The following is a 22,023-nucleotide window of genomic DNA, read 5'->3' on the forward strand; positions in this document are numbered from 1 at the left end:
AAAGATTCCCTCTGCCTTGTCCCCAGCACACTCCACCCAGACTCAAGGCATGCACTGCCACCTCTAGCTCATGACTTACCTTCTTCTGCAGGGAGCTCTGTGGGTTTTCATCGACAGCCCAAGGAGCACAATACAGCAACAAATGATAAAAATAAAAAGATCATTAGTGATTTGGACCCAGGCTAGCAATCCCTTCCCTTATGCCTCACTCAGCATCCCAAAATGCAAATTTTTCTGCACAAATTCCCACATCAAGGCAGCTTGTCCTCAAACTTCTCAGTCCAACACCAAGTGAGCAGCCCTGGAAATTTCATTTCCCTGCTGCAAGTGGCTCCAGCAGCATTTGTTCCTACCCTCAGCCTGCCTAAAAAAATATTCCTCAGGAGCTGCCCTCTCCAAATCCAAGACACAGAAGTGCAACCATCCCATAAAATGCCCTGCCAGAAACCCAATACAGCCCCACTGGGGACTGTAACTTTCAGACCATATTTCCTATTAATCTGTTGTACTTTACAGCCTGGAGCGCTCTAGGAAACAAATCCAAGGGCGATGCTCAGCTGCTCCAAGCTGTCCTCCTGAAGCCACCCAGGGGGTGCAGAGCTTCCATCCACACTGCTGCCAGCCAAACCCAAGCCAAAGCACCTGCAGAACCTCAGAGAAACCCAGGGGCTCCCAAGAACCCACCCCAGATTGCCCAGGATTCCCACATCCCCAGGAGGTGACTGCGACCTTCGTGTGCAGCCATGGGTCCCACGACCACTGGACAAAGTGATTCCCTAAGATTTGAGCATTTATATTTTCAAAATATTTCTAATCCTGCAATTCTTTAGTGTTTAGTCCAAACTCCATATAGAGTGTTAGCGACAGCTTTCCCATTTTGGTCAGACAAAGCAATTCCTCTCTAGGCCTGGGAATCAAGGATTCCCTCACTGCCTCAGGCCCCAAGAGATGGGAACAAAAGTGATTTGGGGGGAGCAAACCTGGGATAAATTACTTAATTACCTGAAGCTGTAATTGCAAGATTAACACCCAATATGCAAATGGACCAAATTTATAAAAATATGAAAACCTGTGACCCGCTGTCCATTTTGGGTATAGCCCCTGGAAGGCCTCATCTGCCCTAAATGTACCTGAAGGCCCTCCAATAAATACAAATAAACTGCTTTTTATTCTCCTAATTTTGTCTGGCCTCTGTTTTTAGGTCTCAAAAGGCATCAGTGCTCAAACCCTGGTTCCCTCCAAGGGAATCCTCCTGCTCCTGGGCAGCAAGGGGGGAGCTGGCCCTGCTGTGGGCAAGGCTGGGCCCAGGACTGTGAGGTCCTCACCCAGGGAGAGCTCAGGAGGGACTCCCCTGATTTTGGGGGCTCATGGGTGCTTGTCTCCACTTGCCCCCATCAGAATTCCAGAGTGGTTTGGGTTGAAAGGGACCTTAAAGTTCACCTTGTTCCACCCCCTGCCATGGCAGGGACACCTTCCACTTGACCAGGTTGCTCCAAGCCCTGTCCAGCCTGGTCTTGGACACTTCCAGGGATGCTTCCAGCCACAGCTTTTCAGGGTAACCTGTGCCAGGCCCTCCTCATCCTCACAGCAAAGAATTCCTTCCCATGTCCCATCTGACCATACTCTCTGTCAGTGGGAAGCCATTTCCCTTATCCTGTCACTCCATTCCTTATCCAAAGCCCCTCTCCAGCTCTCTTGTGGCCCTTTTAGGCACTGGAAGGGCTCTGAGGTGTCCCCAGAGCCTCCTCTTCTCCCAGATCTCTCAGGGGAGAGATCTGCACCCCATGGAGCTGACAAGAAACCCCTGACAGCTCTGGGTTAACAGTTAGACTCAATGAACTTGGAGGTTAACTTAATTCTATGATAAAACAAGATGTTTCTCCAACTCCTTGTGTTTCTGGAGGGAATAAGGGACCAGATGAGTCCTTGAGGAACCAGCCTGAGGCAGACACTGATGCCCCAGCACTGTGGCTGTCTGCAAACACCCCCAGCCTGGAGCCCCAAGTGAAAGCAGGAAGTGAAACCTGCTCATCTGTTTTCCATCACCTATTTTCATTCAGAGGAATGAAAAAAAAACCCCAAACCAAACCTACCTTCACTAAACCAACCAGTGAAAACAAGAACCCTGAATGTGCTCATGCTTCAAACTGTACCAGGTCCTCAGTCCTCACAGACACCCCCACCATGAGCTGCTCTAAACCCACATTCCCCTGGGTCAGGCTGCTCTGATCCCTGCCACTGTGAGACACAGAGCAGCACACAATGCCTATAATTATTTTTATAGCAAAAAAAAAAAAAAAAAAAAAAAAATCTTGGAGCACCTTTAGCGTTTCAAGTCACTCTCCAGAGCATGTCAGAGCAAAGTGGCTCCTGCCCTCTCACAGCCAGCTCCTCTCCACCCCCAGCTTCCTCTCCCCAGCCCAGAGAGCCTCAGAATTAAAAGCAGAAGAGATCTGCTGCTGCTATTTCCACCCAGACTGCACTTTAGGGGTGCAAGAGGGCTGAGGGCAGGCAGGTGCCCTGGGGGAGGCAGCTGGGGCTCCCCCAGGTCCTGGCTCAGCTCAGGGGTTCTTTCCACCCAGAGCAGCCACCTGGAACAGCCCAGGGCTCTCAGTGCTGTCCCACACTGAGTTTGCACGAAGAGTGGCAGCAGCACCTTCACAGGGCTGGGGCTTTGCATGAGATCTTGATGAAAGTTCACCAAAAGGGGTTTCTGTGAACTCAGGAAACGCGCACAGGGGCAGGCAGCTGAAAGCCTGTGGTGGCACAGTGACACTGCCTCCTGTCACCAGAGCTCAAACACAGCAGTGCTGCTGCAGGCACCTCCCAAACCCCCCAGTTTGATACAGGCAGCTCCTGCTGCCAGTGACTCCTTCCTGCACTCTTCAAGTGGCAGCTCAGCACCAAACACCCAGAGAAAAAGGGCTGAAAGTCACAATAAGCCCATATTTTGGGGTGTGAACTGATAAAAACACGCTGGAAAACAGGAAAATTTGGGGCTGGAGCTTCTTCCTGACACATCCAAAGTCTTACTAGAAAGAAGAGGGTTTGGTACTCCCCAAGCCCCAAGTTCTGTGTGAGTCAGCCCCATGGCACCAGCAGTGCTGCCATGTCCCATCCTTAAGGGAAACCCACCACAGGCAGGGAACCAGGAAAATCCCAAATCTGTCATTGCCTTGGGACAACATGGTGAGTGCAAACAGGCTGAAATGGAAACTCCTGGCTGGCACCTGAATAGCCCCTTTAACCCCCCCAATAACCCTTTTGAAGGGTGGCTCAGCACAGAAATCCAGCCCTGGGCAGGAGCTCCCAGCCAGAACACAAATGCAGTGACACCACCAAGGGTGGGAAGGGGCAATGGTGGCTCAGAGAATCCCAAAATGGGTCACCCACATGCACCATAAATACCCAGCCTCCCCAGCTGAGCAGCCCCACCACAGGACCTGCAGCTTGTGGACACATCTGTGGCTCCTCTGCTCCTGCTCTCCTGCATGGCAGCTTTGGAGAGCAGAGCCAGGAAAGTGGAGATATCCCCTCACAGCTGCTTCTTCCTGTGTGCCAGGTGAGGTTTGCTCACACCAGCAACAGCCACTCATTCAGGGCTGCTTCAAAAGGCACCAGAAAGATCAAATAAACAAGATGCAACCCCCCTCCCATGGCAAACACCACTGCTTTGCTGTTCCTGTCATTTCCCAGAGTTCACCCCTGCTCCAGCCCTGCCCTGCACTTTGCAAAAGCTCAGAACCCTCCTGGCTGGGGGATCCACTGCCCCAAAAATAAGCAAATTCCGTCAAATTAAGCAAATTCAGCTGTCACAGGGCCATTCCCACCACCAAAAGAGCACTGTCCCCTCTGGGTTAAGGCACCACCACCACCTCTGAGGGCTTTGCCTTGCAGGGACACATCCACAGCTCCAGGGATGCTGAGCATTTGCAACTTGCTCTGAGCTTGTCACATCATGACATCTCTCCTTGCTGTGCCACCACATCTGTGGTGATGTTTGGCCCATACCAGGCTGCAAAATATCCACACAAGATGCTCCAAGGGCGTGCAAGGAGCCCGGGCACCCTGAGAGTCGTGGGGCTGGCGTCGGGCTGCTCCAGCAGGAGGTGAATCTCCAGCTCCTGCCAACTCAAACAGGGCAGGCAGCCCACAGCTGGCGCCTGCAGCATGGCAGGGCACGGCAGCCAGGTGATGAAAAGGTAAATAAACAGTGGTGCCACCCAGGAGCACAGCACAGGCACTGCCCAGGGCTCTGGGACAGCCCCTGTGAGGGTGTTCACTTCACAGGGGCCTCAGGGTGAGGGAAGAGATGAGGATCTGACTCCCTGTTTCAGAAGGCTGATTTATTATTTTATGATATATATTCTATTAAAACTATACTAAAAGAATAGAAGAAAGGATTTCATCAGAAGGCTGGCTAAGCTAAGAATAGAATAAGAAGGAATTATACAAAAGCTTCTGTCTCAGTCAGAGAATCCAAGCCAGCTGATCATGATTGGCCATTAATTACAAACAACCAACATGGGCCAATCCCAGATGCACCTGTTGCATTCCACAGCAGCAGATAACCATTGGTTACATTTTGTTCCTGAGGCCTCTCAGCTTCTCAGGAGGAAAAATCCTAAAGAAAGGATTTTCCATAAAAGATGCCTGTGACAGCCCCGCTCTCCTGGCCACAGCAAACACACACCAGGACAGGCTGGCACTGGGGGAGCTTCAGGGAAATGTTTGAGCTTTTCCTGCTGTAACAGGAGCAAAAAAATCCCTGGAGCACATCCCTGCACAGCTGGTGTTTCTCCATCCTGCACTGATGCCACTCTGCTTTGGGGGAAGTGAGGAACAAGGTGACATCTCAGAGGCCAGCACGTGACAAAGCAACCCCTGGTGCACATTCCAGTGTACAATCCACAACAGCAAACATCCTGAAATTCCATTTTCCCTCACCATTTCAGGAGCTTCCCTGGGATAAAATCAGATTTCCCTCATGGGAAACCCTTCTGCCCCCAAATGATGTGGGAAGAGCATGATGCCCTCTGGGAGAATAATGATGAGCATCATGTCCAGGCTCAGCTTTCTGCTCTGAATAACTTAATTCAAGCTATATTTCTATGTTGTAATCACTTTTTCTTCCCTGCCTTTAATATCTTTTCCCTTATGCAGGGAAGAGGAAATGAATGTGCAAAATAAGGGATGCATCCAATTCCTTTGGACTCTGCTGACAGGCAGTAAAGTAGCAGTGAAAAGGGCAAGAAAACCCTGAACCAACCCCAGCTGGGAGAGCAGCTCCTGTCCTGTGACACAAAGCAGGAGCCCAGGCAGGGCTGCTCTGGGATCCTTCCACCATCCCACAAGACAGCAGGCAGGATAAACTGTTATTTTAACTGGCTGCCTTTCCCAGGGCTGGCTGCAGGGATGTCTGCTCTGCCTCAGCCCTGCTGACAGCCAGCACTGCACACCTCCACTCCCCAAAGCTGCTGGGGACAGGCTTTGCTGGGGTGTTTTAGCTCACACTCAGCCCATAAATCCCACCTGAGGATGGAGAGCGGGGCTGCTCCCCACCCTCGAGGTGAGAGGTGTGAAAAGCAGCGTTTGGGAGCTGTGTGCCTGGGGTTTCAGCGTTATCTGCATGCAAACACTCAAAGCCTGATGGTGCTAATGCTCCCAGAGGACAAAACTCAGTGATCCAAGGGCCTGGCTGTGCATGACTTAACTCACCCACACCACTTCCTGTTGGGAAGGATGAAAGTTTGACAGGAAGGTCTCACAGATATGTGTGCTTAGCAAAAAGATTTTTCAATGTAGAATCTGATGAAGGAATAGAGATGGAAGCAAGTTTTGATATAGAAGAAAAGAATTGCTGAGCCAGTCTCACTGGGTAACCAAGGAGGCAAAGGGTGTGTGAGTTAGAAGGGGTTTTATGGCTTAGAGCAAAGGATAAACCCACCCCAAACAAGAAGATGTTTTTACCAAGCAGAAAGAGAGCACAGGCAAACAAGGCAGCAAAGTTGCAAGTAGAAAAAAGGTCTCAGAATTTTCCACTGCAAGAAAACTGAAACACAACTTCTAGCTTAAACTGTAATGTACCAACTTTTAGTGATTGGAGAACAGTAACATGAATATGGTAATTATAGCAGTTATGATAGGCTGTAGATAAAGGTTAAGGTACAGATTGGTTCTACTGCATTAAGATGCTCAGCAAAGAAAAGTCTATAATGCAATGTAACCAAAAGAAAAGTCTATAATGCAATGTAACCAAACCCAAAGTCTATAATGCATTGTAACCAAAAGAAAAGTATAGAATGCAATGTAACCAAAACCAAAGGGTCTCCAGGCCTGCCTGCAGCTGGAGCTGACAGCTGTAGGCACAGCTCTGTCACCCACCACCCTGGACTGCTGTAACCTCTTGGATACAATAAACTGCATTTTGGAGACTGCCTAGAGTCCCACATCTCTCATTCAGGCTCTTACAACTTCCCTTTCTGCACAGCTCCTGAGCACCACAGCATCCCTGGAGCTGGCCCTGCCCCCTGTGCCAGGGGCTGGGGTGGCTCTGCTCAGGCACAGTGGCCCCTCAGGGTGCAGCTAAAGGGACCCTGCCTGCTTCAGCCTCTGCCCCCACATCCCACGTTTGGAGGAGCTGGGGCTGTTTAGCCTGGAGAAGAGGAGGCTTAGGGGGGACCTTATTGCTCTCTACAGCTCCCACCCTCAGACTCACAGGTTCTGAACCCAGCCCAGCACCATCAATCCCCCAGGACAGTGATGGGGTCCCAGTGGAGAGCTGGGGGCACCAGGCACCCACTGCTCAGTCAGAGGGGAAAGCTGAAAGCTCATTTGTTCCTTTTTTGGCCAGCTGAACTGATCTCAGCAGGTCAGGGACTAGGAAATGCAGTTATCCTGAAGGGAGGATGGAGACAGGTGGGGTCAGTCTCTAACAGAAGCAGAGGACACAGTCTCAGGATACGGCAGGGAAGGTATAGGTTGGATATTAGGAAGAAATTTTTCACCAAAAGAATAATAAAGTACTGGAATGCTCTTCCCAGGGAGGTGCTGGAATCACCATCTCTGGATGTGTTTGAAGAAAGCCTGGACATGGCACTGGGTGCTGTAGTCTGGTTGAGGTGTTGGGCTCGATGATCTTAGAGGTCTCTTCCAACCCCATCATTCTGTGACTCTGGGATCCCCACGTGCTACTGCACCAGTGTGGGGGCACACACCCCCCAAAGCTCGCTTAGCCTTTCCCCAGAGAGCCCCAAAGGTTAAACCCCTCAGGCAGGCAGCCCCCCAAGACCCAGCAGGGTGAGGGGCTGTGCTGGGGCACCCCCTTGGCATGGGGGGCACTGACTCTGAGCAGCCAGCATGGAAACCCCAGCCCTGGGGGGGCACAGCTGCAGGGAGAGCCCCAGGCCTGCAGCCAGCAGCATTTCCAGCTGTGCTGAGCCCCTGCCAGGCAAGGAGCACAGGAAATAACCCTGCATTAAAAACCACCTCAGGGGTACAGGCACAGCACTGGGGGCACAGAATCACAGACTGGTTTGGGTTGAAAGAGAACTTAAAGATCATCTTGTTCCAACCCCCTGCTTTGGCCAGGGACACCTTCCACCATCCCAGGTTGCTCCAAGCCCTGTCCAAGCTGCCTTGAACACTTCCAGGGATGGGGCACCCATCCCCATCCTTGGGGAATGCCACAGCCAAGCCAAGCCCTGCTTTGTACCACAACTGGGGACAATCCCAGGGGATTCACCCTGTCCTCCAACACCCCCAAGGAGCTGCTCCCAAAGCCAGGGGTGGTTTCCTGCTGTGGTGGCTCTGGGTGTGCCCTGGGTGGGGAGCCCTCCAGCCCCAGCCCTTATTTGCCTATCGCCTCACAGCTGCTTTTTCCTGTGTGCCAGGTGAGGTTTGCTCACACCAGCGACAGCCACTCATTCAGGGCTGCTTCAAAAGGCATCAGAAAGATCAAATAAACAAGATACAACCCCCCTCCCATGGCAAACACCACTGCTTTGCTGTTCCTGTCATTCCCCAGCATTCACCCCTGCTCCAGCCCTGCCCTGCACTTTGCAAAAGCCCAGAACCCTCCTGGCTGGGGGATCCCCTGCCCCAAAAATAAGCAAATTCAGCCCAGCTGGGGAAGGCAGCAGCTGGGGATGGGTGAGTAGCACATGAGGAGGGATAAGCAGAGGTTTAAGGGCCAGAAACATCCTTGCTGTTTTCCAGGCAATGCTTTAGGGTAAAATGATCCAACCGCTTTCCTCACTGGCACCTGGACTCCGTCAATGGCTGGCAAAAAATTCAGCCCCAAAAATTTCTGGTTTGGGTCACAAGGCTTGCTGGGGCAGACAGAGCTCCAGACCAGCTGCTCATGCCACCCTCAGACTCACAGGTTCTGAACCCAGCCCAGCACCATCAATCACCCCAGGACAGTGATGGGGTCCCAGTGGAGAGCTGGGGACACCAGGCACCCACTGCTCAGTCAGAGGGGAAAGCTGAAAGCTCATTTGTTCCTATTTTGGCCAGCTGAGCTGATCTCAGCAGGTCAGGGACTAGGAAATGCAGTTATCCTGGATGTGCCCCCCAAGATCACCAAAGCACCAGCAAACCCAGCCCTGTGCTATCTCCTTCCCCCCAGAAAATCAAAAGTGACATCCCCGTGCTGAAGGAGAAGCCACCACCCCCATGTCCCACTGTCCAGGGACAGGGAAACAGGAATGGAGGAGGGAGTGTGGCATCTGACCAATGGTCCAAGAAGCAGTGTGAAATAAATAAGGAAAGCCTCACCCATCCCACTTTAAACTTCCCTTCCTTTATTCTTGGCAAATGGCTCATCCCCAAAATGCTGGGCAGCACAAGCTTCCCCTCACTGCAGTTCAGGGGGGCCCATGAACCCTGCCCAGCCCTGAGCATCCTCCTCCCATGCCACAGAAAAACAAATTGGTTCCTTGCCAATATCCCACCTCCCTTCCTCAATGCCAGGAACACAAGGACAGAAGATTTTGCCCATTTTGTTCTGAAAAATGAAGCTGCCACTTGGGCTTGCCCCTCCAGTGCCCACGTGGTGTTTGCAAGAATAAAGTCTTGGAGACATTTAAAGGAAAAACCTCAGGGAAATGGGGTTGGAAGCCACATCCCTCAGCCCTGTCCCCATCAGCACCCCCAGCAGATCCTGGGATTGCTCTGGGAGTGGGAGGGAGTGGGAAGGAGGAAACCCATGGCTCCAGCCAGGGATGGATTATTTGAGCAAACTAAAAGCAGCAGTTTGTTCCCTCCTGCACCAACGCAGTGGAAAGAATTTCCAGCTCCGGCTCCCGGGTGGAAAAGCTAAAAATCGGCATTGAAATAGTAACGGTTTTGGAAAAAGGAGAAAACAAACCAAAAACCCCACAACCACTACAGGAGCTGAAGAAAATAAAGCTAAAGGTTCCATGAATTTTTTTTAGTTTTGGGGTCATGTTGGGTATTTTTTGCTTCTTCCTACCTCTGGTTCAAGCAGACCCTTTCCATCACTGCAGGGAAAGGCAAGGGAGTGACTCTGCCTCACCTGGGAACCCTCTGCCAAAATTACCACAACCCCAACCAAGGCACATGCTGCAACCTCAATCCATTCTCTTCTTCCACCCTAGAAATATCGTTATATTTCCTCATTTATCACCCTAAACCTAATTCTTCAGCTAAGTGTTAAGTAAATAGGGAATCTTTGTCTCATTGTTTTGGGCTCTGCTGCAGCCCTTGGCTGCTCCCCACATCCCTGAGATGCTCCCTGCCCCCAGAGCCACCCCCAGACCCAGCAGAGTGACCAGAAAGCCCCAGCCAGGCCAGGGCCAGTGCAAAGGGGGGTCTGTGGAACTTTTTTTTTTCTTCCTAAAAATCCCAAAGGATTTAAGAAAAATCCTATTTTTTTCCAAAAAATATTTGAACTGAAAAGACTCCAGGTAAGAAAATGAAACTAGGATGAATTTTTCCAAAGGGATGTGTTTGATTCTGGAGGAGAGATGCTGCTCAGAACACAGCAAATGCTGCTGTGCTCAGTGGGGGAACAGCAGAACTCCCTCCCCAAGGAGCAGCTCCAACATCCCTCAACACTGAGACAAGCAACTTCCATGGTAAGCAACCATTAAGGATATCACATTTGTATGCTTTGGAAAATATACCAATAAGTAATGAAAATAAGTAAGAAACAGAAATAATAAATTACATTACAAAGGTAAGTAAAGTTACTGAAACAGAGCCTCAAACCTGCAGTGTCCATTTAAAAAAGAAAGAAAAAACAAAACCCAAAAAAACAAACAAACAAAAAAAAAACCCACCCAAAACCAAACCAAACCAAACCCCAATAAGAACTATGGGATATTGCTTTTAAATCCAAACTGCATCTTTTCCCCTTCCCTGCCAAGATGAGGAACCTGCTCACCCTGACCCCTCCAAATGCTGATATTTGTTTTAATTGCTATCTTTTAATTCATATGTTTTAATCAATCCTGCTGCTGTGCCCACAGCCAAGCCCCAGGGCCCAAACTGTGCATTTCTGGATCATGAACACCCAGACTGTGAACATGGGGTGGAAAAATTCCCTGCCCCAAGCTCGGGGCTGAATGGATCCAGCTCCATCCTCCATGTGCTGTGGTCTGGAGGGAGTTGGGTTGGAGTCTTTTTTCCATTTGTTTGTTTTCTGGAGGAAATGTTTCTGTCATGGCAAACCTGTGGGGAATATCAGAGTTTGAACATGGCATCCCATCCCAAGCCATCTCCCATGATAAATAAAACCAGGATGATAAAACACATCCAAGGTAATGTATCCCTTAATCCACATGGGCTGCTTTTAACTCAAACTGAGATTATCAATCATGAATTTATTTTGCAGAACTCCTTGCCCCAGATGACCTGCCTCCACCCCTCCCTTTGCTTTTTCTGGTATCTGTTCTCAGAGAACAGTCTATTTTCAGCAATCCTCTTGGATGGGTTTTCATGGAAAATGAAGTCTACCCAGCCCTTAGTTTGGATTATATCACAAGAAAAAAATTTCTGTAGGATAGAAAGGATCTGTTTTTCTGGATGGGAAAAAGGGGTGAGTTGGACAATTAATGCTTTTCATGGATGAACTCTCTGAGGATCACACATTCCTGTGTAGTTGAAGGAGCTCCTTTCCTGGAACAAGATACTTGGAGATCCCTGGAAATATGAGTCCTTTCTTGGGTTTTTTCATAATCACCTTCCAAATATACATAATATCTGTGGGTGTGACTATGAAGATGAAATATTATACATATATGTATGAAATATTATACATATATTTATACAAACATGATACCAACATATATTTGTGCATAAGGATTATTTATATATATATATATATATATAATATATATATATATAATACATATATATATAAAATACATATATATAAATACAGGGAAATCAAAATACATTTGTGTGGAAAAGGGAAGAATAATTTGAATTAGGCTTTATAAAGGCCTATAAAGATGAAATGTTATACATATATGTATACAAACATGATACCAGCATATATAAGGATAAAATTGTGTATATATATATAAATACAGGGAAATCTAAATATATTTGAGTGGAAAAGGGAAGAATAATATGCATTAGGCTTCATAAACAGAAGAGGAACCCCAGAGTGGGTCTGAACCAGCGCTGCAGAGCAGCCCCTTCTCCTGGGTCACTGCAGGAACCCCCTCTGGAGGGGAGCACAGGAGATCCCTGGCTCTCAAAGCGTGGAAAAGCCCAGAAAAACTGCAAAACCCCAAAGAACACCCCAAGGATGGCCCGAGGGGAACCCTCAGTGACGGCCCAGGGACGGACGGAGCTCCATCACTTCCCCTCTCCCGCCTGCCCTGCTGAGCCAGCCTTTTCCATTTTTACTTTTCCACTCGCTCCCCACAGATTCCTTAATTTAGCCCTGGTGTTGACTTGGGAGGCTGCAGAATGGAAAAAGGAAAGTGCAGACAGGCAGGTGAGGGGAGGGTTATCCCGACCTCGGCTGCCCGGCGGCTCCTGCTGGGCAAAGCTCCAGCCGAGCCGGGCCCCGGGGATTCGGGCACTGCCCAGCTAAACTCAGCCCAGCCCAGCTCATTTCAGCTCAGCTCAGCTAAACTCAGCTCAGCCCAGCACTGCCCAGTTCAGCCCAGCTCCTCCTCAAGCATCTCTGAGCTTTCACTCCCCTTTCGAAGGAAAGCAGAAGAGGAGAGAATCTCCCCCACCCACGCAGCCTTCCCAAAAAACAAGTGATTTTTATCGCCAACCCATGCAAGGAAAACTGTTTCCAAACCAGAAAAAGAAAGATACAAAACAAACCAAAACAAGCAACCCCCAAAGTAATAATAATAATAATAATAATAATAATAATAATAATAATAATAATGTGGGCCTTCTGTTTAGCCCTATATTATTGTTGTTGTTGTTGTTATTAATTTTTAAACCTACCCTGTATAATAAAGCACGCACCTAACACAAAAAATCCGGAGCCTTGCATTTACTCTGAGGACAGCTCTGCAAGCGCTCCGGGGGGTTCCTCCAGAAACACAAGGGGAAAAAACAAAACAAAACAAAACAAAACAAAGGAAAAAATGCGTTTTGGCCATTCATGACCCCGGGAGGACACGGAGCAGCTGCGGGGACTGGAACAGCTTTCCCAGGCAGCCCGGGCACAGCGGACTTTGGGGAGCCCCGGGTGAGCGGAGCGCGATCGGGGACAGGGAAAAGCCAGCCCGGATCCACGGAGGGCTCCGCCATCCCTCCCCGCCTCCCCCGGTGTGACACACACGGAGCGCTCCAACAGCAGGAAACACCCGAGGCAAAAATACCGCGGGCAGGAACCCAGGGGCACGGGGGACACGCGGAGCGAGGAGCGGATTTCCTCCCCAAACACCGGCACCGGCAGCTTCCCCCTCCGGCAGGGACCGGCCGGCTCCCACAGGGACACAGCTTCGCACTGCCTCGCTCGGCTTTCCTCCAGAAAGGGGGTTTGTTCAAAGGTGTCCCATACGTACTTGCAAATGTTTGTATGGGGGGGGAAATTTTATATATATATATATATATATATATATATATATACACATACATACACACATATATATATACACATATATATATATACACATACTGTATATATATATACTGTATATATTTTTTATATATATATGTATACATATATATAGATATAAATATATATATAATTTATATGTTATCAGTGAGTTAATAAGTTATATTAGTTGGTTATCAAATAAGACATATCTATAATCTCAAATGGGAAATTGTACACACATATATATTACTGTATATATATTTTTATATATGTATGTATATATACATATATATAAACATGTATAATATATATTATATATAATTTGTATGTTATCAGTGGGTTAATAAGTTGTATTAGTTGGTCATCAAATAAGACATACACCTATAATCTCAAATGGGAAATTATACACACATATATATATTCTGTATATATATATTAGATATATACATAAATATATATAAATATTATATATTATATATATGAAATATATTTTTATATATACATATATGTTATCAGTGGGCTAATAAGTTATACTAGTTGGTTATCAAGTAAGACATACATCTATAATCTCAAATGGGAAATTATATACATATATATACACTGTGTATATAGATACTGTATATGTATTATATATATGTATGTATACATACAGATATATATATTAAAAATATACTATATATATAATACATACATATATATAATACATATGTTATCAGTGGGTTAATAAGTTATATTTTTGGTTATCAAATAAGACATACATCTATAATCCCAAATGGGAAATTATATACATATATACAGTCTCAAATGGGAGATATATATATATGCATAGATATAAAAATCTCAGATAGGTAATATGTTACTCTCAAATGGAGCAGATATGTGTGTGTCTCAAATGGGACACACATATAGAATCTCAAATGAAAAACATGTATATAAAATCTCAAATGGGATATATAAATATAAATATAAGGTTATATATCATCTCAAGTGCGTTCAGGTAGGACCAGAGGGTACAAAGCCAGGACCTGCATCAGCACATCCAGCACATTTCCGAGCATTTAAATTTTAGGAGCATTCTGATGATCAGAGCAGTGGCACTTAGGTTTAAGACTACCGTAGATCTGGACCTTAACAAGAGCTACAACGTTTCAGCCTTCAGCCATCCCAGGTCACAAACTGATGCCACCCCATGCCCTGAAGGTCCAGGGACGTGCTGGACCGGGCAGGTGGGATCACCACCAAACCACAGCCTGACCTCACACTCGCCACCTCTGCGGGTGAGAAAGAGAAAAGGTTTTTATGGAGTGATAACGAGCAGCCAAACCTCAGAAACCGGGAGGTTCCCACGGCAAAGCAGCAAATGCTGGTTACAGACACCAGGTTAATCGCTGCTGAGGATTAACTCAGCATCTCAATGAACTCGGATGAGTCCTCCCTTCTTTCAGGAGCTGGCCGAGGGCGGTCATGGAGAGGACCATCAGCACGAATCCCATGAATCCTGAAGGGAATTGGGAGCCTCCAGGCAGCGCTGCTGCAGCCCGGCCCGCCAGGGGTTAAGCGCCCACGGAGCAGCCTCCGGTGCTCGCTCACGTCATGGAAACACTGGAGTAACCACAATTTTCTCTGCTGCTGTTTGGCCCCGCTTCTTTCAACATTTCTACACTTCCAGACCAGATCTCTGCTACCTGTTTTGCAGCGAGGTAACTGGCACCAACAGCAGCTCCACTGAGCACTGGCGATTTTTTTAAAATAGAGGTTATTGATGCACTTTCTAGTTACAGTGCTACCAACACCAAAATACAAAAAAAAAAAAAAAAAAAAACAAAAAAACATGAGTAACAATACCACCAAAAAAAAGTATTATCATATACAGAATAATGAATGCGCTTCAACCCCATTCAACACCAATGTGGGGTTGGTCTTTGCTGAGTTTTCTGCGTGTTAACATTGCACTGGGTTGGACTGAACCCCCAGACAGCTCTGTCCTGCTGCCACCCACCCACCCAGAGTGGCCACAGGCCCCTTCTCCTCCACCCATCCCTCCCACCCATCCCAGTGCCTTCAGCATCAGCTCTTTCTCCATCCCAAGGTGCTCCAGCTGAGCAGGAGGGGCTGCCTGCATTGCTCCCTTCCCCACGAGTGGGGAAGCACCAGCTGGGAAAAGGGCACAGGATGCAAACACTCAGCATCTGGCTCATAGCTCACAAAAAATAACCCTAAAAAAACCCCAACAGCATTTTGGAGGGGTATCAGCATCCCAACTGACTCTGCGAGCGCTGTGTGTGGGAGAAAAATCAAAGCTGGCTCCTCCAGAGGTTTGAGCACACAAAAAAGCATCAAACCACCTCATTTTTCAGGGCTGTGAAAACAGAAGCACCTCGGGGCTGGCAGCAGCCCTGTGAGGCTCCTGATGCCCTTTGATGGGCAGTTCAGATCCCTGATGCCAATCGCAGGGCAGCCCCGGGAATGCTGCTCTCCAGGGAGCTTTTGTGCAGAGAGGATCAGCTCTTGAGAGCTGCTGCCACCACCAGAAACAACAACCACCTGCTTTAAGGCACTTGAAGTCTCCCTTGCCCAGCCCTGAGCCGTGCTCAGCCCTGTTTTGTGCCAGCATTTGCACCCCTGGCCCCTCTTCAGGGATGTGCCATGGGGACCACGCCAGAGGCATCACCTGGGCTGTGGCTGTGCCAGGACAAAGCCAAGCCACAGCCAGGAGCCTCCTGTTCTCACACCATCCCTTCTGCATGAGCAGAGCAAACGCAGAGTGAAAAGGCAGCAGCTTGGATGCTTCTCAAAAATTAAAATTCTCCTTGGGAGGAAGAAAGCAACAGCAGCAGCAGGCATGGAGCGAGGCTTTTTACTCAAGAAAAATGGGTTTGAGGGAAGCTTTAGAAAGGGAAACTTACTTGCAACATAATTATCAATAGGATTTTTCAGGGATTTACCCTGGGGGGAGATGACCACAGAAATGGAACACTTCAAATCAGATCTGGAGGTAAGAAAAGGCTTAAAGCATGCAGAGAGCCCAATGGTGCTGAAATGGCAAAGAGCAGAGGTGTGACTTTGTGGTGATGGCAAGCATGGCTCTAGGATGGCCATATACTCTTGGCTGGAATAGGGACTTCAAAAGAGACACCTGAGTTACTGGGGAAAAGGATTACCCTGGGAGAAGGGGGGTATTTTGCTCCTAATGGTGTTTTTGGAGGACACATTCCAGCCCCTTACTGGAAGCAGCACATCCCAAGCCAGTATCTGGGCATCCACAGTGCATCCAGCTCCTCTTAAATCAGTGTTTTGTAGCACCAGCTCTACCACCCCCAGCTTTAAAACCAGCAATGAAATAAGAACACTCATGAAATAACACTTGTGCCACAAGGCAGACCAAGCCCAGGGGTAAACACAAGACCTGCAGGCACAATCCCTTCTCCCACAGAAGTTTCTGTGTCTTATGGCTCTGCAAACCTTCCTTCCCTGGTTCCTGCAGCATTTAGACAGCAGATGTCAGTTTTTCTGAACCTTGCTCTTGATTCACAGTGTTTTTTAAAGGTAGGTGTGAATGCAGGTAACCTCAGAGGATGGCACAGAGATGAAAATCCCAAGTTTCCCTGCCAATTACGAAAACTTTGTGTAGCGTCTCCCCAAATTTGAAGTCACTCCCAAGGTTTGAATGCCTCAGCATGTCTCCTCAGGGAAAGGATTTGGAGGAGGAGAAAAAAAAAAAACCCCAACCCGTAGCATGTTTATGAATCAGACTGTTCAGCGTGTGTTTCGGGGGTGGGAAAGGTGGGCGATGCACAGAGGAACAGAGCGCAGAGTTTGATGAGTCAGAAAATGCTGCTTTTCCTCTTCTTGCTGCCACCTCAAATACTTCAGCGTGAAATAGAAATTTTATTTCTTTTTTTTTTTCCTTTTTTATTATTGTCAAGAGAGAGCTGGAGCATAACCTTGGCTCGTTAGCAACCGCCAGCAGCGAATTCAACGTCAAGCCCCCGCCGCAGGCGCAGACACACACACATCCCGGGAAAAGGGTGCAAATAAATCAGCTATCAACGGTGTTTCCAGCAAAACAGGGGCTCAGATGTGTGCTCATGCCTCGAGAAAGAGCCTTGGTGGGTTTGAGGAGAGGAGCAGCACAGCCCAGCTGGGTTTGGGCTCGGGGACGTCTCCTCCTCCCGCCCAGGCAGGCTGGGCACGCACGTGGGAAAACACACACAAGGATTTGGGCATCCTGAGTGAGGCTGGCAGAGACACAGGGAGGTGTGGTGGAGAAAACAAGCAAATTTGCTGGTGAGCTTTGAGCTGAAGCAGGTTTGAATAACACTTAGACACAGCCCCATTGCACCTGCAGCAAGGCAGGGGATCTGCAGAGCACGGGGGAGCACGATGGGGTCACCCCCAGAGCAGGGCAGGGAGAGAAGAGGATGGGTGAGCCCCAAGGAGGGCCCACAGGCAGGATGGTCCTGCCCAGCCGAGTTTCCAACCACAGCAGAGCTTCTGCTTCAGAGTCAGAGGAGATGAAAGACGAGATAAACACCCCTATGCTGAAGCACAGTTTGAGTTTGACTCTGCTGACATTCACAGCCCATTTAGGTTACCAATGGAGCAAATAAAATTATGCATACACATTAATGCCTGCAATATCCTGCCTGAAATGTATGCTCATTTACACTCAGAAATCCATTTAGAAGAGATAAATCAGAGCTATATTTAAAACAGAAAAATCACTTGTCTGTCCACAAAGCAGCTCCTGTTTACATCTGTCTTTCCTTGGCAAAAATCAAATATTTTCATGGGAAATTGTGCCCCTGGTTTTACATTTAGGAAGGGTGCATGCCTGTACCCTCCTGCTCAGTCTGTTATAAAATAACAGATGTGCATTTGGTTATTTTTGTTTGTTTGGATTTTTTTTTTTAATTTTGTGGTAAAAACCAAAAAGCAAACAACCTGTGGAGCTTGGAGCTGGTGGATGGGATGAGGTATAGGGAAGCACCTGCCAGGCACATGTGAGACATCCAAAGCATTCATTAATTAAAATTGACTTGGGAGATTCAGAATTGCCATGGTGAGACCTAAATGTTCTGTGGCTTCTCCAGTTTCCTTGGCAAATGAAAGGCCATGCTGACAGCACTGATGACAGAGCTGAAACAAGAACACAAGCTCTTCCTAATGGAGAAATATCTCCTTCCACTCCAGTAATCTGTACCACACTGCTTGGCTCCCCAGCCACGAGCTGGAGATACCAAATAATCACTATTGCTCTCTGCTTCCTCCTGCAAATGTGTTTGTGAGCCCTGGATCTGAAAAAACAACAATTTTAAGCTCCAAAAGAATACCGCCCCCAAAAAATGAAATAATTTTGTATCAGTCACACCAATGATGGCTGCTTCTCACTTAACGTCAGAGCTCGTTGCAGCTCGTATTTTTTTAAATGCAATAAAAAAGCAGCAGCCAGCAGCTCTGTGAAGCATGTCAGGAGCAGTTTTTCAGAGAGATGATGTATTTTAGATTGTGATTCACGACCACACTGGCAGTTTGAAGTTCAAGATCAGAAGGAAATGAATGAATGTGAGACAGGAGGGTGCGAAAATGAAAGTAGCTGGAGCTCAAGGCCTGCTCTGCACTTCGAGCCACACAAGATTTTTCTTCCCCTTCTGTGCAAGCTCAAACAAGTCACCAAACTGCCCCACACTTCTGCTGCTAGAGTTTAATTTAAACCTAAATTGAAATGCAATTTAATACAGCCCAGCTCGTTGTGCCAAGCTGCTCCCTCACCCCAAGCAGCTCTCCCAAACAGGACCCTCAAGGTGCCTGCTGCCACAACACAACCTGCAAGTTCTCACCATGCTGGAAAAAAACCCCACTTTCTGCTTAAAACTAAGGTTTTAAACCAAGCAAACCACACAGGTCCCTATCTGCATGGTTTTAAGCTGGTCTAAACTGTCTATGTCTCATTTGCACCATGAGAAAAATATAAATACTGCTCAGAAATTGCAGAAGTTCAGAATTCTTGAAAACCTTCGACCACATTTCACTGAGGGTTGCACTGCCCATGTCACTGCCCTCAAGATTCAGGCACATCACTGCAAGCTGTGCAGTACAGGAGCTGCAGAGCTGTGCTTGGGAGGTGAAGGGCACAGGACACCCCAAAGTCAGCAGCTCCTGTGAAACAACAGCCCGTGAGAAACCCAAAGCTGGGGTGCACGGGGAGCAAACTGCTAAGCCAGGAGAGCACAGAGCCACAGCTTGCAAGAGGAGGAAGCAAAAAAGGAAAAAAAATTAAAGGCAAACTAATTACCACCACTAACCCTTAGCTCTGCACCTACGTCACAGCCCTGAGCTCCCTTTGTCAAGGCAGAGCCCGGTGCCACTGAGCAGCCAACGTGCCTGACTCAGGGATGATGATTCACCTGGGCAAACAGCAGAGGGACAAAGCCACCAGGAGCCCCACGATGGTGATGGCCATGGTGGCACCCTGCTGCACAGCACAGGCCACCCCTCAGCCACATGCTCCTGTGGGGCCAGAAACCAGCTGCAATTGTAGCCTGAGATCAGACCAGCATGTTTGATAAGGATGTATTTTGCATTTAGGATGTATTTTGCATTTAGGATGCATTTTGCCTTCAGCCCCCAAAGCAGAGGGGCTCCTCCCAGTTAACCAGACAGGTCCCCAGCTGCCCTTCTCCAAAATCAAGCCCAGCAGGAGCAGGTGTGATGCTCCATTGCTCTCAGCTTGTGCAGGTGCTCCATGGCAAGAGCTCCCAAGGGCAGCCCTGACCACGCTGGCCCAGGGAACTGAGCTGAAGCTGCCTGGGACAGGGAGCACTGCTGGGATGGGGGGCCCTGAGCACAGCTCAGCACAGGACAGCTGCTCACAGGGCTGGGGGAGTCACAGCCCTCTGATCCCGCCTAACAGAAATGCAGACAGCAATCCTGCCAGCATCTACTCAGGCTTCCCTTCGCCTCATCCGTGAGGATCGGGCAAAAAGCTCCAGCCCAGGAGAGACTTTATACACGGAGCTCCTGCAGAAGTTTGAGAAGGGACTCACGGCCCCAAAGCACTGCAGCAAACCACCCTAACCCCTCCTGTTTCCCATGCAGATCCACCTCGGTCACAGCCTCAACAAAGCCACCCTAAAATCACCTGGGTAGGTGCAGACACCCCAGCCAGCCCTTCCTGGGCACACTGAGCACTCTCAAAACATTTACAAATTCCCCTTCTCAGCGCCGTGAAGACGCCCAGGTGCTCGCAGAGGGTCCCCCGGGTCAGTGTGACACCGGCAGGGCAGGACACACACGGACGGTGTCCCCACCACCGCTGCCTGTCCCACAGCACCCACAGCCAGGGCTGCGGTGGGGGCGAGCGAGATCCCCCCCAGGACACCTCTCACGGCTCTTTGGGGCTTCCCTCGGTCACCCGCAGGCAACGAGACCGTCCCCTCTTTCCTTCCTGGTAACGAGATATCGCTGTCCCTCCCCGCTTTCTGTCACTCCGCCAGCGGAATTAACACCCCGCTAATTGCCGACGTTCCTGGCCGCCCGAACCCGCAGCAATTAGCCTTTAATTAAAGCCGATAAATATTGCCCTGATCAACAGGTGTCCGGCGGCACATCCCCAGCGATCCTCCGCACAGCCGGGGCCGGGAGGATGCTCGGGGGGGACCCACGGCAGCACCCCGGACCCTGCCGGTACCGGCGGGGAGGATCCCGGTCCAGGTCCCCATCCCGGTGCGGAGGATCCCAGTCCCCATCCCCATCCCGGCGGGGAGGATCCCGGTACCCATCCCGATCCCGGTACCCATCCCGATCCCGGTCCATATCCCCATCCCGGCAGGGAGGGTCCAGGTCCACATCCCCATCCCAGCGAGAAGGATTCCAGTCCACATATCGGTGGGGAGGACCCCGGTCGCCATCCCGATCCCGGTCCCCATCCCGATTCCGGCGGGGAGGATCCCAGTCTCAGTCGCGGTCCCGGTCCCCACCCCGGTCCCGGTCGGGAGGGTCCCGGTCGGGTCCCAGCGGGGATGCCGGTGTCCCGTTAGCGCTGCCCCGTCCCACCCCCGCCCCGCATCCCGTGCCCATCCCGTCGCGCCGCACTGACCATTGGGGCCGTACTTCTCCCGGTTGCGGCGGACCTGCTCCGGGCTGAGCCCGCAGCTCTCGCTGACCCCGAAGCGGCGGAGCACGTCGTGCACGGGGATGCTGTGCGCCGCCTCCATGCCCCGGCCCGGGGCTGCTGGCCGGGGCCGCAGGAGGCACACGGGGCGCCGCTCGCACGGCGATGCCTCCCTCGGCACCTCTCCGCCCGCCCGCCCGGCGCCGGGCCCGCCCCGGCACCGCCCCGCTCCCTCCCGCTCCGTCCCCGCCTCCCCCGGGGCCAGCGCCGCCCCCTCGGCAGCCCCGGCACCGCCGGACCCCCGCGCTGCGGCTCCGTGCCCGCTGCCGCCCGGGGCAGGGGCGGGAAGGGACATTCAAGTTCATCCAGTGCCACCCCCGGCATGGCAGGGACACCTTCCACTGTCCCGGGCTGCTCCCAGCCCTGTCCAGCCTGGCCTTGGGCACTGCCAGGGATCCAGGGGCAGCCACAGCTGCTCTGGGCACCTGTGCCAGGGCTCCCCACCCTCGCAGTAAAGAATTTCCCCCTTATATCTAATCCAAATCTCCCCTCCTTCAGCTTAAAGCCATTCCCCCATGTCCTGTCACTCCAGGCCCTTGTCCCAAGTCCCTCTCCAGCTCTCTTGGAGCCCCTTTAGGCACTGGACAGGGCTCGAGGGTCTCCCCTGAGCCTGCTCTTCTCCAGGCTGAGCAGCCCAGCTCTCTCAGCCTGTTGGTGTTTTGTCAGATTTCCAGGCTGAGAAGTGGGCAGGTTTGTGGGCAGTGGAAGCAGTCCAGAGGAAATAGCTGTGTCTTAAGAAGTTAAGAGGAGAAGTAAAGTTTCCATCACAAAAATAATATTAAAAATATCAGGAGCAATAGAAGGAGGT

The 22,023-nt window shown here is 49.9% G+C and overlaps 1 protein-coding gene across 3 annotated transcripts in view; it reads right to left on the reverse strand.

Annotated features, from left to right (window-relative positions):
• The window catches only part of ATP2A3 (ATPase sarcoplasmic/endoplasmic reticulum Ca2+ transporting 3), a 60,848-nt gene extending 39,478 nt beyond the window's left edge, over positions 1-21,370 (reverse strand). For all 3 annotated transcript variants that reach the window (XM_054646733.2, XM_054646731.2, XM_077188807.1), the window contains exons 1-2: positions 21,141-21,370; positions 80-97 (exon numbers count right to left, since the gene is read on the reverse strand). In XM_054646733.2, the coding sequence (XP_054502708.1) occupies positions 80-97; positions 21,141-21,258 (136 nt within the window). In that variant the 5' untranslated portion in view covers positions 21,259-21,370. The remainder of the gene's footprint in view (positions 1-79; positions 98-21,140) is intronic.
• Positions 21,371-22,023: the final 653 nt, after the last annotated feature.

The sequence above is a fragment of the Agelaius phoeniceus genome, chromosome 20 (genome assembly GCF_051311805.1).
Source record: "Agelaius phoeniceus isolate bAgePho1 chromosome 20, bAgePho1.hap1, whole genome shotgun sequence".
Taxonomy (NCBI): domain Eukaryota; kingdom Metazoa; phylum Chordata; class Aves; order Passeriformes; family Icteridae; genus Agelaius; species Agelaius phoeniceus.